This window comes from Eptatretus burgeri, chromosome 21, assembly GCF_056783735.1.
Source record: "Eptatretus burgeri isolate ZD-2024b chromosome 21, Ebu_testis_v1, whole genome shotgun sequence".
Lineage (NCBI taxonomy): Eukaryota > Metazoa > Chordata > Myxini > Myxiniformes > Myxinidae > Eptatretus > Eptatretus burgeri.
Window position 1 is genome coordinate 1385857 of NC_140981.1, and position 19250 is coordinate 1405106.

The 19250-nt window shown below is 47.8% G+C and overlaps 2 protein-coding genes across 3 annotated transcripts in view; one reads left to right on the forward strand and one right to left on the reverse strand.

Moving 5' to 3' along the window:
• Positions 1-6229, forward strand: part of LOC147008133 (uncharacterized) — a 40393-nt gene extending 34164 nt beyond the window's left edge. Inside the window, exon 6 of the mRNA XM_085865639.1 lies at positions 1825-6229. Within this exon, the coding sequence (XP_085721765.1) occupies positions 1825-3269 (1445 nt within the window). The 3' untranslated portion in view covers positions 3270-6229. The remainder of the gene's footprint in view (positions 1-1824) is intronic.
• Positions 6230-12992: 6763 nt separating this feature from the next.
• Positions 12993-18153, reverse strand: LOC147008134 (uncharacterized). 2 transcript variants are annotated; one of them, XM_085865439.1, is made up of 2 exons: positions 17617-18153; positions 12993-15721 (listed from the first exon to the last, which is right to left on the reverse strand). In XM_085865439.1, exons 1-2 carry the CDS (start codon positions 18046-18048, stop codon positions 14672-14674), a joined length of 1482 nt encoding a protein of 493 aa, XP_085721565.1. In that variant the 5' UTR covers positions 18049-18153; the 3' UTR covers positions 12993-14671. The 2 variants fall into 2 exon arrangements, with proteins under 2 accessions (XP_085721565.1, XP_085721566.1); XM_085865440.1 differs by having other exon boundaries at positions 17785-18152.
• Between the last annotated feature and the right edge of the window lie 1097 nt (positions 18154-19250).

A 19250-nucleotide genomic window follows, 5' to 3' on the forward strand; every position in this document is an offset into this window, starting at 1 on the left:
AAAATGACGTCATAGGTGCCTTCGTTATGACGTCATAATTGCATGTGTAGAACGCAACATCAAAAAAATTTGAGGGCCATCTCGGGATAAAATGTGTCACAGAAAAGAAAAAAAATTGATGACGTCATCAGTCACGGGATTCGACAGCAATATTGTTTGTGTTTTTTAACCTTCAAAAATCTTCTCTGAAGTGGCTGAACAGATTGAGGTGACATTTCACACGTATGACCGCCCTTCCGTGAGGAACACGAGGTTCACACAGATGACATGGTTTGGCAGCCATATTGGATTTACCCTAAAACCTATAAAAACATCTTCTCCAGAACGGCTGGACAGATCGATGGGAAACTTCACACAAATGTTCCCCAAGCCATGGGTGTACAAGTTTGTGAAGGAATAATTGATAGGTCACATGGTTTAGCAGCCATATTGGATTGAAGAAAAATATTAAATAATGTTTTCTCTGGAACCGCTTAATCAATCGACGTGAAACTTCACAATTATGATTCAGTGGTGACGGTGAATAAATGTTTTGAATAGATGGGGAATAAAATTTCATCTTGATCAGATGCATGGTCTCGCAGCTAGATTTATTTAATTTTTTTTAATCTGGGATATTTTTGATTTTTGGGGGTTTTTTTTGAACACTGAGTTTTTTTTTTGAACACAGGAGTAGCAGCTGAAATGTGAATCCTATCCAGGTTCCTCCTGATGACTTCATCTTTGCTTTTCGCTTGTTCGGGTTCCTTCTGATACAGGACTGCACCTCTTTGTTCTTCCATTTGATTTGAATTGAATTAATTTTAATCCCGTTCGAAATCCAGTTGAATAATAACGAAAAACGTCACGGGTCAGGGTCAGGCGTCCAATCAAAGCAGGGTTGGATAAAAACGGGACATCTTGGTGCCCGGTCATCACTATCAGCAGTTCTAATTATATCTCATATTAATTACAAAACACACCAGCACACAAACACCACACAAAAGTCCTGGCGAGGGTCTGTAATCTCTGATTGTTCTTTTTCTTGTTCTCTATATAATAATCCACACAAAGTGTGCGGTTGACCAAAATAAACTACATCCCCGCTGCCTTTTTGTCCGCTGCAACCCATCCCGATGGACCGGGGGCCCGCTTGCTGCGGAGCGCGATGTTTCGATTTTGGTGTCGCGGTCGTCGTCCTCGGTGATCTACTACAATCGACATCGACTGAAATCTGCTGCAGTGATCGACGACAATCTACTAGAAACACCCGGAAGGGAGTGTTGTTTTTATACTCCCGGACAAGTTGTACAACTTCTGTGAGTTTGATATATTATTTCACGACAACATCCTGTTTTCAAGTTATCCCATCCAGCGGTTTATTCTCTAAAGGTTTTCATACAGAAAATCTTCTATCTACGTAATAATTTCACAATTAAATTTCTTTCAATTACTTTCTCGTGACAAGTTCTCAAATTTACAGTTACCTTCTACAAAGTATCTCGCCCCTCTGATTTTACAATTATTTTCAAGCGGTACTCCAGCCATGATTGGTTGGATTGAAATCCTTCTCCGAAAAATCTGAAACTTCATTTATCTGATCCATGACCCGATGTGAGTGAATAATTTCATTTATGACGTTCAGAACCCATTCCAAGAAACAATGTGATGTAACAGGGTGCATGGATGATACTAGCATGTGGGCCATGATAATAGTGGGGTATTCAGTTAATAATGGTAATATTGTTCAGAATGAACGTGCAAGGTGAGAGTATGTGCTCCACGAGTGCTGTTCAAGTTGTAAAAGTGATTTATTGATGTTTTTGATAAATTGTGTCTTTGCAGAGAAAAAATTTGAAACGTCTTCACGTATCAACTGTTCCTCGTCGGTGGACGGAGAAGTTTCTTTCGATCATCACCTGACAAAGACTTTGTGTCAGGATGGTGACAAGTTTCGGGGTGTGTCTACAAACAACAACTGCGACAGCTCGATCAATGTCTTGCAACAGGAGAAACAAAGAAGTGAGAAGCCAAACAAGTTTTCTGTTTCCAACAAAGACTTCACCTCCTCATCGTGTTTAAAAGCAGGTGTAAAAATATGCACAGGTGAGACGTCACTCTGGTGCACTGTGTGTAAGAAGGGATTTGCTTCTTCTTCATGTCTGTTGACACATCAAACGTTGCACACCGGTGAGAAATCCTGCAAGTGTTCACAATGCAGGAAGGCCTTTTGTTCTTCATCAAATTTAAATCGTCATCAAAAAATACATTTGGGGGAGAAACCCCACAAGTGTTTTGTTTGCAACAAAGCGTTTAATCAGTCATCACACTTACGTGAGCACCAGATATTGCACACCGGGAAGAAACCTTACAAGTGTTCTGTGTGTCACAAGGCCTTTGCTCATTCATCAACTCTATCGACACATCAAAAAACACACACCGGAGAGAAACCCTACAAGTGCCCTGTGTGTCACAAAGCGTTTAATCAACCATCGTACTTACGTAAACATCAAAGGATACACACCGGAGAGAAACCTTACAAGTGTCCTGTGTGTAACAAAGCATTTAATCAGTTGTCACACTTACGTGAGCACCAGTTATTGCACACCGGGAATAAACCTTACAAGTGTTCTGTGTGTCACAAGGCCTTTGCTCGTTCATCAACTATGTCAACACATCAGAAAACACACACCGGAGAGAACCCCTACAAGTGCCCTGTGTGTAACAAAGCGTTTAATCAACCATCGTACTTACGTAAACATCAAAGAATACACACCGGAGAGAAACCCTACAAGTGTCCTGTGTGTAACAAAGTGTTTAATCAGTCATCGGACTTACATAGACATCAAAGGATACACACCGGAGAGAGACGCTATCACTGTTCTGTGTGCAACAAGGCCTTTACTCGTCCATCATCTGTATCTAGACATCAAAGCATACACACCGGAGAGAAACCTTACAATTGTTCTGTGTGTAACAAGGTCTTTGCTTGTTCATCAATTCTATCGGAACATCAAAAAACACACACCGGAGAGAAACCCTACAAGTGTCCTGTGTGTCACAAAGCGTTTAATCAGCCATCGAACTTACTTAAACATCAAAGAATACACACCGGACAGAAACCATTCAAATGTTCTGTGTGTAACAAAGTGTTCAATCAGTCATCGGACTTACATAGACATAAAAGGATACACACCGGAGAGAAACCGTTCAATTGTTCTGTGTGCAACAAGGCCTTTCGTCGTCCATCATCTGTATCAACACATCAAAGAATACATCAAAGCAAATAATTTCCAGGAACAGGTGCGAGTAGAAGATGTCACACATGGGATGGAAATAGCAGCAAATCCAGCACCATCGATTGCAAAGAAGAGAAATGAAAATTACAAAAAGATACATCAACAAATATACACCTTCAACTGGGAGAACGACAAAAGAGCAGGAAGATTGTAAAAAGATGTGGAAAGAGTTGGGGAGAGACAAAGAAGGAACTTTGCAGTCGCTTTGAAGATGTCATGTTTACTGAGATGGAGAAGGAGTCAGAGAACAGTGTTTATAGAAAGTCGACACCCCCTTTCAAAATTTTCACCTTTTGATGCCTTATAACCTGGAAATAAATATCATTAAATCAAACTTTTTACACCTTTATTTACACGTCGTAACCCACAACTAAAAAGTGAAAAACAAATTGCACAAATTTCAGAAAATTAATTAAAAATACAAAACTAGAATATCTTGGTTGGATAAGTGTCAAACCCCCTGAGTTAATACTTGGTGGAACACCTTTGTTAGCAATTACAGGTGTGAGTCTGTTGGTCGAGATCTCTTCCAACTTTGCACACCTTGATTGGGAAATATTTGCCCATTTTTCTGCACAAAACTGTTCAAGCTCAGTCAAGCTGCATGGGGAGCGTTGATGGACCACAATCTTCCAAGTCAAGCCACAGATTTTCAATTGGATTGACGTCGGTACTCTGACTGGGCCACTCAAGGACATTTATCTTTTTGTTCCTCACCCACTCCAGTGTAGCTTTGGCTTTGTGCTTGGGGTCGTTGTCATTCTGAAAGGTGAACATCCGTCCCAAATTCAGCTTTCTTGCAGAGGACAGCAGGTTTTCCTCCAGGATTTTTCTGTATTTTGCTCCATCCATTTTCCCTTCTATTTTAACAAGTGCCCCAGTCCTTGCTAATGACAAACATCCCCAGAACATGATGATGCCATCACCATGCTTCACAGTAGGGATGGTGTTCTTTGGTTGATGTGCTTTGTGTGTGTGTGCGCCAAATGTAGCGTTTTGCATTTCGGCCAAAAATTTCCATCTTGGTTTCGTCAGACAAAAAAACTTTTTTCCACATGGCTTCGGAATCTGTGGAATCGTTTTTTTTACACAACTCAAACGGGATTCAAGGTTGGCTTTTATGAGTAATGGCTTCCTTCTTGCCACCCTACCGTACAAGCCAGACTTGTTGAGTTCTGGGGATATTGTTGTCACATGTACACATTTACCAGTCTTTGCCAGAAAGGCATGTCACTCTTTCAAATTTACCATTAGCCTTTTAATGGTCTCTCTGATCAGTCTCCTCATTGCTTAGTCATCGAGTTTGGAGGGATGGTCTCATCAAGACGGTCTTGGTGGTTCCATACGCCTTCCATTTCTTAAAGACTGTCTTGACTGTGCTCCAAGGGATATTCAAGGCATTTGAATTTTTTTTTATCCCCATCCCTTGATCTGTGCATTGACACAACTTTATCCCGGACGTCTTCTGAAAGCTCATCGGTGCTCGTGGTTGAGTCTTTGCTGTGAAATTCACTACCCAGCAGAGGAAACCAACAGGAACGGCTGATTTTATTCTGAAATTATCAGAATCACGACAATTTAACACAGGTGGAGGCCAATTAACCTGGTGTGCGATTGTGAAGGTGATTGGTTACACCTGAGCTCGTTTGCAATTGTTTTTTTGGGGGGGTCGACACTCATCAAACCAAGGTATTCTAGTTTTGTGTTTTTAATTAATTTTCTGAAATTTGTACAATTTGTTTTTCATTTGGAAGTTGTGGGTTACGATGTGTAAATAAAGGTGTAAAAAGTCTGATTTAATGCAATTTAATTCCAGGCTAGAAGGTATCAAAAGGTGAAAAATTTGAAACGGGGTGTAGTCTTTCTCTCGGAGCTGTAAATACCCAACACCAAGGACACTCTAAGAAGATGGCAGAATGGAGTCAATAAGAACAGGTGCAGGTTCTGCAAAGGTAGAAATAAAAAAACACCATCACCTTCTCTTGGGATGTAAAAACCTCATGTCAGAACACCTGTACACACAAAGGCACAACAAGGTATCGAGAGCAATCCACCGAGACGTGTGAAAAATCGTCAATATCCCAGTCTCAGAGAACTCTTGCAAGCACGAACCAAATGTGATACCAGGATCTGAAAAAAAAAATCAAGAGAACCTGGAAGCAGAAGAGCACCGACATTGCTCCAGTGATAATCGGAGCAACGGGAATGATGAAGAAGAACAGGAGTGATTCTGTGACAATATGAAAACTAGAACAATTATCCAAAGCAATTGATGAGAAGAGAAAAGAGCAGAACAAGTATCTGGACGGGATTGAAATCCTGAAAAAGGAATAACAAAACATCGAAAGGAAATGTCTCGAGGGATCGCCTGTGTCATTATGACGTCATCACTTCACAGCATAATTGTTGATCCAAAATCAGATGAAGATTTCCATTTGATGTTTTATTGTCTTGTTGACTTCATGAAAAGGTTTTGCGTGGAAATTCGGGAATTTCACGACATTCCAATCGGGAGTGAATGTAATGTGGGTCTTCGGGATTTTGCGAGCAATCTTCGGCACCTCGGGCAAAAAAATATCAAAATGTCTGCCCCAACTTCACGATCCCCTTGTCCCAAGCGAACGACATGGAAAAGGATCAATCCAAAAAAGGGCATCACCGCACCCCTTAGCTGGGCATGTGAACAAGTTGTGGTCGTTGTTATAGTTTTCAGGATTTTCCATGGAATTCCCAATTTTTGGTGCTTGTTTGGTGTTTCTACTTCTCAGCTTGATTTGATTGTTTGGTCTTCGATTTTCTTTCCCATCACGATGAGATGTTCTGCATCTAATGTACTTCTCTGTCATACGTTTTGTTTGTAATTTTATAAATGATTTTACACAAACAATGACATCAAAATGTGAAAAGTAGAAGTGATTCATTAAATTTTGGCAGCCCTGCCTCATCTTGCACTTCTTGATGCCATAGAAACCAAGTTCGTCACAATCATTGGAATCTCCAGCAATGAAGCTGTCTATGGTTCTCTTACTCTCACACCAGTGGTCTCTCTGTCTTCTCCAGGTTCATTTCTGGTCCTGCACCCCTCTGCCTTGCCATCTGTACCCTCATCACTGAATTTTTGCTCCAAAGGGCTTTCTCGGTCTTCCAGCAACCCACTTCTGTTGAAACTTCCAAAATCCAGGTTCTTTGCTCACCTCCACTCATTTGTAACTCTTTTCTGCAACTTGTGGAACCAACTTCCTCAGACTTCAATTTGACTCTTCCGTCTTCAAGATGGCTATTCACCAACACCTGCCATCCATACTCATGTTCTTTTCTCCCCTCTCCAAGCCTTCCTTTCCAGATAAATGTGCTTTCCCCCTCTTATTCCTCAACATCCTTTTCTTATGCCATCTCCAGTTTTCCTTTCCCCTTCTTGCTGTGTTTGAGCTTGCATCCAGCTTGTTGACCCCTTGTCTACCCACCTCCCTATCATCTCATTCTTCCCCATGAGGATTGCGTAAGTTTCGGAAAAGGAAAGGTTGAAGTAAAATTGTGAAGGTGTATGGTGAATTTGGAACGGAAAACGCAGAGTGAAGCTGATGGATCAATGAAAAGTACCAGGAAGAGGGTCGAGAGATACGTGGTTTCAGCAGATATATAGTGAGGAACGATAGAAGGAAAATTATGATTTTCCAACCCTGACCCTAACCCCCTTATTCCTCACCATCCCGATGGACCGGGAGCCCGCTTGCTACGGAGCGCGATATTTAAATTTTTGTGTCGCAGTCGTTCTCGTTCATCTACTACAATCTACATCGACTAAAATCTGCAGTGATCTTCTACAATCTACTAGAAACACCCGCATGGGAGTGTGTTTTTTTAACTCCCGGACAAGTTGTGCAACTCCCGTGAGTTTGATTTATTATTTAGCGGCGACATCCTCTTTTCAAGTTATTGTGTTCAGCGATTGATTCTCTCGAGGTTTTCACACAGAGAGTCTTCGATCTATGTTATAATTTCACAATGAAATTTCTTTCAATTATTTTCTCGTGAATACTTCTCAAATTGAATTCAATCGTTTGACTTCCGGTTCTGGGTTTGGAGCGACGGCAGCTTCTCTCAGGGGTCTTTGCCGACTTTCTCAAAGTTAAGTTTCCGGTCGCTATTTGTCACGTTTTAACTGTTTATTTTCTCGCCGACATGTTCACTCTGTGTTCCTAGTTCAGTTTTGTTTTAAAAATTATCCTATTTTGTGAGTTTTCGTCGACCTTGTCTTATCGGGCCCCTTGAGGCCGACCCTTCCTTCCCCTCTTAGTGTACGATCGTTTTTATTTGTATTCTCTCCCTATTACCATCAATTCCTATTTTCCCCACTTTTCCCAACACCCGCCATCTGTCCCTCTCGACAACACACTGTCTTTCTTGTCTGAAATTCCAAAAAAATTAACAAAAAAAAACAACTTTCTTCTCCCATACCCATGAGTACCGATCCTCTCTTTTTTTCCTCCTTCTGCCGACACACCATCTTTTTTCGAGTTGAGCTGACCCACTCTCACAATTACCTTCACGATTTCTTCTGACAACCTACCATTCCCTAATCTCACCTAATCTTCAAATATCCATCAAAAAATAATTTCCCTTGTATCCTTCCAAACTATACACCTGAAACCACGTGTCTCCATCTACCCTCTTCCTGGTACTTTTCATCGACCCATCAGCTTCACTCTGCGTTTATCGTTCCAAGTTCACCATAGACCTCTCTGATTTTACTTCAACCTTTCCTTTTCCGAAACTTACGCAATCCTAATTAAAAATAATAATCATAATAAATAAATTCACTTTTACCTATACATCTACCGTAACCACGTGGTTTTCCCGTGACCACGTGATCTGCTTCCACCCTCTGCGATTACCAATCCAAATGCACCATACACCTCACAATCTTTTATTCAACCTTTCCTTCACCTAATCTTATGCAATCTTTATCAAAAAAAAATAATAATACAAACGATCTCTTACAATACTTCATCTTACTCATCCTCACATGTGGTTCTCATTACTGTATCATAATTTACTACTTTTCTTCTGTTTCAACAGACTGCTCTCAATTCTCTTACTTCACCTTTATTACATCCCTCAAGAAATGTCTTTAGTCTCATTTCTGAACTAAACATTTAAAAACCCAGTTTGCTTCGATTTTGGTGTGATCTGATCATGAGCTGGAGCGACATGCACGGGCCCTGGAAGGATGCAAGTGAGACCTGGCAGAACTTGCGCGAAACTTGGAACGATCCATCAAGGACATGGAGCGTTACGCGTCGGACCTGCAGTGACACTCATGGGACCTGGAATGATCCGAGTGGGACCTGGAGCAATCTGAGTGGGACCTGGCGTGATCTGCTCATTACCTGGAGCGACATGTACGGGACCTGGAGCAATCTGACTGGGTTCTGGCGGAACCTGCGCGGAACTTGGAACGATCCATCGAGGACGTGGAGCGTTACAAGTCGGACCTGCAGTGACACTCGTGGGACCTGGAGTGATCTGAGTGGGACCTGGAGCAATCCGTGCAGGACCTGGAGCAATCTGAGTGGGACCTGGCATGATCCGCTCATTACCTGGAGCGACATGCACGGGACCTGGAGTGACCAGCTCATTACCTGGAGCGACATGTACGGGACCTGGAGCAATCCGTGCAGGACCTGGAGCAATCTGAGTGGGACCTGGCGTGATCTGCTCATAACCTGGAGCGACATGCATGGGCCCTGGAGGGATGCAAGTGAGACCTGGCGGAACTTGTAACAATCCATCGAGGACGTGGAGCGTTAGGCGTCAGACCTGCAGTGACACTCGTCTGACCTGCAGTGACACTCATGGGACCTGGAATGATCCGAGTGGGACCTGGACCAATCCCTGTAGAACCTGGAGCAATCTGAGTGGGACCTGGCGTGATCCGCTCATTACCTGGAGCGACATGTACGGGACCTGGAGCAATCTGAGTGGGACCTGGCGTGATCCGCTCATCACCTGGAGCGACATGTACGGGACCTGGAGCAACCTGAGTGGGACCTGGCGTGATCCACTAATTACCTGGAGCGACATGTACGGGACCTGGAGTTATCTCAGTGGGACCTGGCTGTGATCCACTCATCACCTGGAGCGACATGTACGGGACCTGGAGCAATCTGAGTGGGACCTGACGTGATCCGCTAATTACCTGGAGCGACATGTACGGGACCTGGAGCAATCTGAGTGGGACCTGGAGCAATCTGAGTGGGACCTGGCGTGATCCGCTCATTACCTGGAGCGACATGTACGGGACCTGGAGCAATCTGAGTGGGACCTGGCATGATCCGATCATTACCTGGAGCGACATGTACGGGACCTGGAGCAATCTGAGTGGGACCAGGCGTGATCCGCTCATCACCTGGAGCGACATGTATGGGACCTGGAGCAATCTGAGTGGGACCTGGCGTGATTCGCTCATTAACTGGAGCGACATGTACGGGACCTGGAGCAATCTGAGTGGGACCTGGCGTGATCCGCTCATTACCTGCAGCAACATGCATGGGCCCTGGAGGGATGCAAGTGAGACCTGGCGGAACTTGCACGGAACTTGTAACAATCCATCGAGAACGTGGAGTGTTACGCATCGGACCTACAGTGACACTCGTCTGACCTGCAGTGACACTCGTGGGACTTGGAATGATCCGAGTTGGACCTGGAGCAATCCGTGTAGTACCTGGAGCAATCTGAGTGTGATCTGGCGTGATCCGCTCATCACCTGGAGCGACATGTACGGGACCTGGAGCAATCTGAGTGGGACCTGGCGTGATCCGCTCATTACCTGGAGCGACATGTCCGGGACCTGGAGCAATCTGAGTGGGACCTGGCGTGATCCGTTCATTACCTGGAGCGACATGTACGGGACCTGGAGCAATCTGAGTGGGACCTGGCGTGATCCGCTCATTACCTGGAGGGACATGTACGGGACCTGGAGCAATCTGAGTGGGACCTGCCGTGATCCGCTCATTACCTGGAGCGACATGTACGTGACCTGGAGCAATCTGAGTGGGACCTGGCGTGATCCGATCATTACCTGGAGCAATCCGTGCAGGACCTGGAGAAATCTGAGTGGGACCTGGCGTGATTCGCTCATTACCTGGAGCGACATGTACGGGACCTGGAGCAATCTGAGTGGGACCTGGCGTGATCCGCTCATTACCTGGAGCGACATGTCCGGGACCTGGAGCAATCTGAGTGGGACATGCCGTGATCCGTTCATTACCTGGAGCGACATGGACGGGACCTGGAGCAATCTGAGTGGGACCTGGCGTGATCCGCTCATTACCTGGAGCGACATGCACGGGACCTGGAGCAATCTGAGTGGGACCTGGCGTGATCCGCTCATTACCTGGCGCGACATGCACGGGACCTGGAGCAATCTGAGTGGGACCTGGCGTGATCTGCTCATTACCTGGAGCGACATGTACGTGACCTGGAGCAATCTGAGTGGGACCTGGCGTGATCCGATCATTACCTGGAGCAATCCGTGCAGGACCTGGAGAAATCTGAGTGGGACCTGGCGTGATTCGCTCATTACCTGGAGCGACATGCACGGGACCTGGAGCAATCTGAGTGGGACCTGGCGTGATCTGCTCATTACCTGGAGCGACATGTACGTGACCTGGAGCAATCTGAGTGGGACCTGGCGTGATCCGATCATTACCTGGAGCAATCCGTGCAGGACCTGGAGAAATCTGAGTGGGACCTGGCGTGATTCGCTCATTACCTGGAGCGACATGTACGGGACCTGGAGCAATCTGAGTGGGACCTGGCGTGATCCGCTCATTACCTGGAGCGACATGTCCGGGACCTGGAGCAATCTGAGTGGGACCTGGCGTGATCCGTTCATTACCTGGAGCGACATGTACGGGACCTGGAGCAATCTGAGTGGGACCTGGCGTGATCCGCTCATTACCTGGAGCGACATGCACGGGACCTGGAGCAATCTGAGTGGGACCTGGCGTGATCCGCTCATTACCTGGAGCGACATGTACGGGACCTGGAGCAATCTGAGTGGGACCTGGCGTGATCCGCTCATTACCTGGAGCGACATGCACGGGACCTGGAGCAATCTGAGTGGGACCTGGCGTGATCCGCTCATTACCTGGAGCGACATGTACGTGACCTGGAGCAATCTGAGTGGGACCTGGCGTGATGCGATCATTACCTGGAGCAATCCGTGCAGGACCTGGAGAAATCTGAGTGGGACCTGGCGTGATTCGCTCATTACCTGGAGCGACATGTACAGGACCTGGAGCTGGGTGGGACCTGGCGTGATCTGAGTGGGACCTGGCTGATCCGCTCATTACCTGGAGCAATTTGAGTGGGACCTGGCGTGACGTGTGCAGAAGCTGGATCGATCCTCCTGTCACTTTGAGTGTTGCACGAAGAACCTCGAGCAACGCGTGCGAGGCACGGTGGGACCCTCTCGGAATGTGGGCCGATCTACTTGGGACCTGAAGCGACCATCGTCGGACCTGGAGGGACCCGTGTGTTCGAGCTGCTTTGCGAGTCGTGAAGAGAGTGCAGTCCTTACCCTCCGTTGTTTATTTCTCTTTATTGAGTCCTCTTTGTTTGAAAACACAGAATCCCACCGGGCTCTCTCAGCAGATTCCTCCTCAATCTTCTAAAATACAGGAAATCGTTTTGCGGTTTGAGGCCCTCTTCCTCCACCAATCAGAAACGTCCTGCCCGTCGATGCTCGGCCACTCCACCAATCAGAATCACCCTTCTTATCGAGGCCCCGCCCTCCACCAATCAGACACCTCCTGCCCGTGGATGCTCGGCCACTCCACCAATCAGAATCACCCTTCTTATCGAGGCCCCGCCCTCCACCAACCAGACATGTCCTGTCCGTCGATGCTCGGCCACTCCACCAATCGGAATCACCCTTCTGAGGCCCCGCCCTCCACCAATCAGACACGTCCTGCCCGTCGATGCCCCGCCACTCCACCAATCAGACACCACACACTTGCCTGCTTCTATCCTGTCTCGCCTGGGTTCGAATCCCGACCCAGCTATAAACTGTCGTCCTGGTGTTTCGTAGGCACAGGGTGATTCATCAACGTGTGCGTCGTCCCTCGGATGGACGTCCGTTCCGTCGTGTCGAAGCCGTCTAGTTATCGCCGGCATTACCCGAGTCGTGAAACACTTGGGTCAAACCTCCCTCGGACGAGCCCAGCCATACTGATGACAATGTGGGAGTAAATGGCGGCGGCCGTGAACACAAACACACTCGTTAATCCTCCCGACATAAAAACATGTTATAACCCAATTTGAGGCCGACAAACACATCCATTCACGATCCAAATTCCTCTGGATCTCGTGTCGATAAATGAGTGTGCCGTTGATGTCGTGCAGCCATGACGGGCCGAACGGCCTCTCCACCTGCGGCTCCTTTCCTTGTACAGTCGATACTTTGTTGTTTCGAAGTCTTGGTCGTTCACAAAACGCTCGAGAATAAAAGTTATGGCTTTTAAATGCTTATGACGTCACTCTTTAACAGTTTAGGAGTGTATCATTGTTGTACAGACTTGAAATGGGCGGCCATTGTGACGCACTTCCGGTCTCGTGATCGGCATGACCTCCGCTATTTAACATCAGGACCATGTTGTAATGTTTTTAACCCAAATTTGGTCGTGTAGATGCAGATACAGAACGTCAGTGCAATTTTAAAACATTTATTGAACAAACAAACAGATTATATACCCGGTGTTGGCTTGACGGTTCGGGGTTGTGGGCTTGGGATCCTCAGGATCCTGAGTTCACATCCCCCTCGGCTGTTAAATTAATACCAGGTGGGGCTGACTCTGCCTGTCATCCTTCTGAGTTTGGCAAAATGAGTGCCGGCTTGCTGGTATCCTGCGTCGGAGCGGCGACCCGTCCAGGATTGTACCCGATAGCCAAGGAGACTGCATCGGCAGCACCAAAGCTCTGGGCAGAGTGTGGTCCCGATGGACGGATGGAAACAGATTATTTGTGCCGGCGCAGGGGATTGTGGACAATACATACGAGTTACAGATCTCTCAACATAACCGGAGAATCTTCGTCTTTATATCGTTTCCAGTAAGAAATAGTTTTTTATTTATTTATAATTTTCTGGCACTGACGCCAGTTCGCCCGGTCTTCACAATTTCCAGGTGAACCTTATCTTCAGTCTTCTTTGATAGTTCCTGCTGAAATGGTTGGAACACAAACTCAAACCCAGACATTAATCACACACAATGCTGGAATGACGTCAAACGCCAACTCTAACGGCCATTAAAAACAAGTTTACATCATATGTAGGTTAAAAGTCAGTCTGCTTCTCCCAAAACTGGGAAGATATATTATTTGGAAGCGACCAGAGCGCCTGTACATTTTCTTAAGTCCACATTCCAACTCGTTTGTGCCTTCCATACAAAATTCTCAAGATATTTCTTCACGACAGGAAATTCTTCGTCATATCCAACTTACTGGCAAAGTTCAATCTGTTTACACATTTAATACGCAGGTGATCTTTCCATACAGAGGAGAAATATAATTATTTTAATTCCAAATGGATACCCACTTAAAAAGAATCATATCATATTTGAGTTGATTTATTTCAGGATTAATATATTTTATTTTAATATCAGGTTTTAATCACCATCAATTTATTTATTTTTATCACCCCCAAACCCATCATGATGAAATGTTTCTACAGTAGCATTCTGACTGGTGGGTCTGGAGAAGAATATTTTTGAAGAAATTTACTAAGTCAGCCATTGTGACCGACTTGAAGTCACGTGACCGGAACGAGCTTGTTTCTGCCAGAGTTCGGCCGGGTCGGCCCAGCGGTTTGGCCGGGGAAGTCGATGAAGGAGACGGACAGACAGACGGTGGTACGCTGACAATACCTGATCTGGAATGTAAATTCCACATCAGCTAAAAAAAAAAATTAAGAATAAGTAATTTGATTTTGAAAGAAGGAAAAACATTTTTAAAGTCATCTGTATTCAATCAATATTCATTTTAAAATCATCAATATTCAATTCAAAGCGTTGGCCCGTGCAAGAGTGGGGGTGTACAGGTGTACACTGGACAGGGATGAGCTTGATCTCCGGCGTGGTCGAGTTGAGTTTAAACTCAAATGAAATCCTTCTGATGGAGTCATGATGTGGTCGCTCGATCTCAGAGCTTCTTATCCTTGGTTGTGGCCGTTGAAGACCCCACCTCTCGGCCCCCACCTCTCGGCCCTTCAATATACTTTGGAGAAGGAGGATGCCGGAGGCACGTGCCGCCACCATTCTCCCCTCCCCATCACATTGAGAGCCCCTTCCTTCACTGCGATGATTTTTCTCCCAACTACAAATCGAAGAAGACTCTCACACCTCATCTTCAGTCGAGGAGTTAGAAACCACATTTTCTGAACATAAACCATTACCCTCTTCCTTCGTCCAATCATCGCTGTCATCTGTTACATTTCCCGCCGACGAGTAACCATCTTCTCCTCCTTCTTCACTCCCATCTCCATCCCCATCACCGACCTGATGTTCTTTCTTATTTTGCGAAAAGCCGTTGTGAACCACCTGATCGCCAAGGTCCGACCGCTCACGGAGCTTCTCAACATCGCAACCCTCAACAAACCTTCCTCCTGTGTCACCGTCAAGTGCCGCTGCGGCAGGTTTCAAGAGGGCAGGTTTCTCTTTTTTCCATCTTGAGCCTTGGAGCGTTTCAATGGAGCGAGCCCACCCGGGTGCCTTTCGCTTGAGAGCGTAGCGGGCGTCTCCAAACCATTTCTTGACAACGTGGTGATGAAGACCCGTCCAAACCGCCAGGTCGTTGCACTCTTTCTTGGTCGGCCACTGAGTACCTGTAAACGCTGCTTTCAACACGGTGAGCTGTTCGTCGGTCTTGCGATAGCTGATGGGGTCTTTTGAGCGTACCTTTACCTTTCTCTTTTGTGGAACACGTGTCCTTGAAGACTCTGTCGGAGGTAATTCGGCTTTCAATCGAGACTCGACTTTGGGATTCCCATTGGGGACCCGATCGGCCTGCGGTCGATGGTGTGGCTTCACCTGCACCTGAGATGACGTCATGGGATGTGACTTTGTCTGTGTTTGTCGCACGAACCGTGAATGCAGCTTCGTCCGCATCTGAGCGACTGAATGAGGAGGTGACTTCGGCTGCACTCGGGGTGACGGAGCAGGTGACTTTCTAACGAGGCGACTGAACCCATGGCGGAGAGTTTCAAGGGATCCTGGGGACTTGTACATCCTCCCGGAAGGCTCCGGCGTGTCCTCAACACGATCTGGACTTGTACCGGCGACGTTGATCGAAGCGAACGTCGACATCTCGTCCACATCTTCGGTTCGACGTTCTTCCAATTTCTTGGACACCATGGAGAGTCGGGTCAAGTGAGTAAGACAAGAGTTCTGTGGGTGTGAAACAAGAAGAACCAATCAAGGACAGAGGAAATGACTGATAGACAAGAAATTGCACAAGAGAGACAAGATCCGCAATTTGCTTAGACAATGTCCAAGCAATAATAAATAATAAACGTGATCGACATGTCGAAATATCAGGTGATTTCCCCCCTCCTATCCCCCCCCCCACTCCCTGCAAATCCCCATCCCTTCCATCCACCATCAATTACAGGTGCGATCCGTGATATAAGCCAATTACAGTGGTCACGTGATTATTAAAGCAAAGCAAGAAAAGGTTCAAAATGAGGTTACTGAGTTGACTGAATGAAGACAGCAACCATTGTTTGGAGAACAACCACGAAACGCAACCACGAACTGTAACGGGACTCGGAAGAGCGTGTCCCTCCGGCAGGCTGAACGGTTCACGTCTTGTACGACACTGATAGACCGGATCGACCTGAGAACCTGAGAACCGACATCTCATGACTTCGTCCTTGTCACACATCCAACCCGACAACAAAGTGTCGTCCGAATCCATTCACAACTTTTTGAGACGTCGTGCTCACAAACAAACAGGCAGGGGTACAAACATGACCCATGTACGGAGAACACCTTTGGTGGTGGAGGAAACAATGAACTACAGAGGAAGGAATGGGGAGGTACCCCGACCCCGAACTCGGACCCTGGTACCCCGACCCTGAACTCAAACCCTGGTACCCCGACCCCAAACTCTGATCCTGGTACCCCGACCCCGAACTCTGATCCTGGTACCCTGACCCTAAACTCTGATCCTGGTAACCCGACCCCGAACTCAAACCCTGGTACCCCGACCCCAAACTCTGATCCTGGTACCCTGACCATAAACTCTGACCCTGGTAACCCGACCCCGAACTCTAAACCCTGGTACCCCGACCCCAAACTCTGATCCTGGTACCCCGACCCCAAACTCTGATCCTGGTACCCTGACCCTGGTAACTCGACCCCGAACTCAAACCCTGGTACCCCGACCCCAAACTCTGATCCTGGTACCCCGACCTCAAACTCTGATCCTGGTACCCTGACCCCAAACTCTGATCCTGGTACCCTGACCCCAAACTCTGATCCTGGTACACCGACCCCAAACTCTGATCCTGGTACCCCGACAACAAACTCTGACCCTGGTACCCTGACCCCAAACTCTGACCCTGGTACCCTGACGTCAAACTCTGATCCTGGTACCCTGACCCCAAACTCTGACCCTGGTACCCTGACCCAAAACTCTGACCCTGGTACCCTGACATCAAACTCTGATCCTGGTACCCTGACCCTGGTACCCTGACCCTGGTACCCTGACCCCAAACTCTGATCCTGGTACCCTGACCCTGGTAACTCGACCCCGAACTCAAACCCTGGTACCCCGACCCCAAACTCTGATCCTGGTACCCCGACCCCAAACTCTGATCCTGGTACCCTGACCCCAAACTCTGATCCTGGTACACCGACCCCAAACTCTGATCCTGGTACCTCGACAACAAACTCTGACCCTGGTACCCTGACCCCAAACTCTGATCCTGGTACCTCAACAACAAACTCTGACCCTGGTACCCTGACGTCAAACTCTGATCCTGGTACCCCGACCCCAAACTCTGATCCTGGTACCCCGACCCCAAACTCTGACCCTGGTACCCTGACCCCAAACTCTGATGCTGGTACGCCGACCCCAAACTCTGATCCTGGTACCCCGACCCCAAACTCTGATCCTGGTACGCCGACCCCAAACTCTGATCCTGGTACCCCGACCCCAAACTCTGATCCTGGTACCCCGACCAGGATCACACACCCACACACTCACACACCCACACACTCACACACCCACACAAGCACACACTCGCTCCAAGACACCCACACCCCACACCTCCACACACCCAGCCGCCTCGTTCTCGAATCCAGCGTCCGTGTCGCTCCACCATGACCCAGCTCATCTCGAAGGACAACATCTCGGTCCATACGTCGACCGTCCCGAACCGATGGACCATTTGTTCAGCGGCCGCGGTCAAGAGGACGATGATGGTGATGAGGTTTCCCCAGTTCACCTCGTCGTCGTCGTCGAACACCTCTTCCGCGAGGCGGGTCACGGTCGCCGACACCGAGCCCGCGTCACTCGACCCGACCTTCAGGTGCAGCGTCCGCACCATTTTCTCGTAGGCCTCGCGGTGTTTGTGGAACATCTTGTCCCCGAGCCAGATGAGAATTTCCGCCTCTCGGTTCAGGGACTGCGGCACGTCCGGTGCCAGACGGTGAGTCACGTAGGCCTTGATCACCGACCTGGTCTCTCGCATCAGCAGATCGTTTTCCATCGCCACTCAAAACAGGGATAACCGGAAGCACAGCGTCGAGGGCGGGGCTAATAAACCGAGCGGGGGTTCTTCTTCTTCTTAAATGGTGTAGTTGTTGTTTTTGGAACATTGGTAGGCGGGGCGAATAAACCAATCGGGGGTTCTTCTTCTTCTTATGTTGTGTCGTTGTTTAAGGAACCTTGGTAGGCGGGGCTAATAAACCAATCGGGGGTTCTTCTTCTTCTTATGTTGTGTCGTTGTTTGAGGAACCTTGGTAGGCGGGGCTAATAAACCAATCGGGGGTTCTTCTTCTTCTTAAAGGGTGTAGTTGTTGTTTTTGGAACATTGGTAGGCGGGGCGAATAAACCCACCGGGGTTCTTCTTCCTCTTAGGTTGTGTAGTTGTTGTTTTATGACCTGTACGTCCTTCGACGCAGGAATCGGCCGTTTGGCCCGTCATGCCTGTGCCTCTTGACTCGAACAACCGTTACCACTGATGCACGTTTACTCGCGTAGTGGTGAAGAAGAAGAAGAAGTACGATTTCTCTCTTCGATATTCGGCAAATGTCGTGTTCGGTTCACTGACCGCCGTCCTCACCGACCGTGGGTTCGGATGGATTTCCAGGATGGCCGACGAGGGTCGTTGGGAGTGTTGGTCCCGGACCCCGAGTGGGGGAAGTGCTCAGATTGAGCGAGGAAAAGGTCGAACGGAGGATCCGATCCGTGGAACTGAAGATGGACGTGAGGAGGGAACGGGAGAGGTTCAACAAGATGGACCTGGACGTTCGGGACAGGCAGGTGGACCTCTGGGATCTCTGGGGACACCCCGGGTGGAGCTCGTCCGTGAATGGCTGTCCTTTGGACGGTTCGCCGTGATCGGGGAAAACCCTGACGATGTTTCCGGGACCGAGACCCGCGGTCATGAGGGTCCACAAGACGTGGTCGGTGCAGAACGAATGGGGAAGATAGAACCTACCGATCGGGCTCCAGTTTGGGATCCAACACGGCGAGTCCGAGTACATCGTGTGTGGACACGGCGAGTCCGAGTACATCGTGTGTGGACACGGCGAGTCCGAGTACATCGTGTGTGGACACGGCGAGTCCGAGTACATCGTGTGTGGACACGGCGAGTCCGAGTACATCGTGTGTGGACACGGCGAGTCCGAGTACATCCGGTGTAGACACGGCGAGTCCGAGTACATCGTGTGTGGACACGGGGAGTCC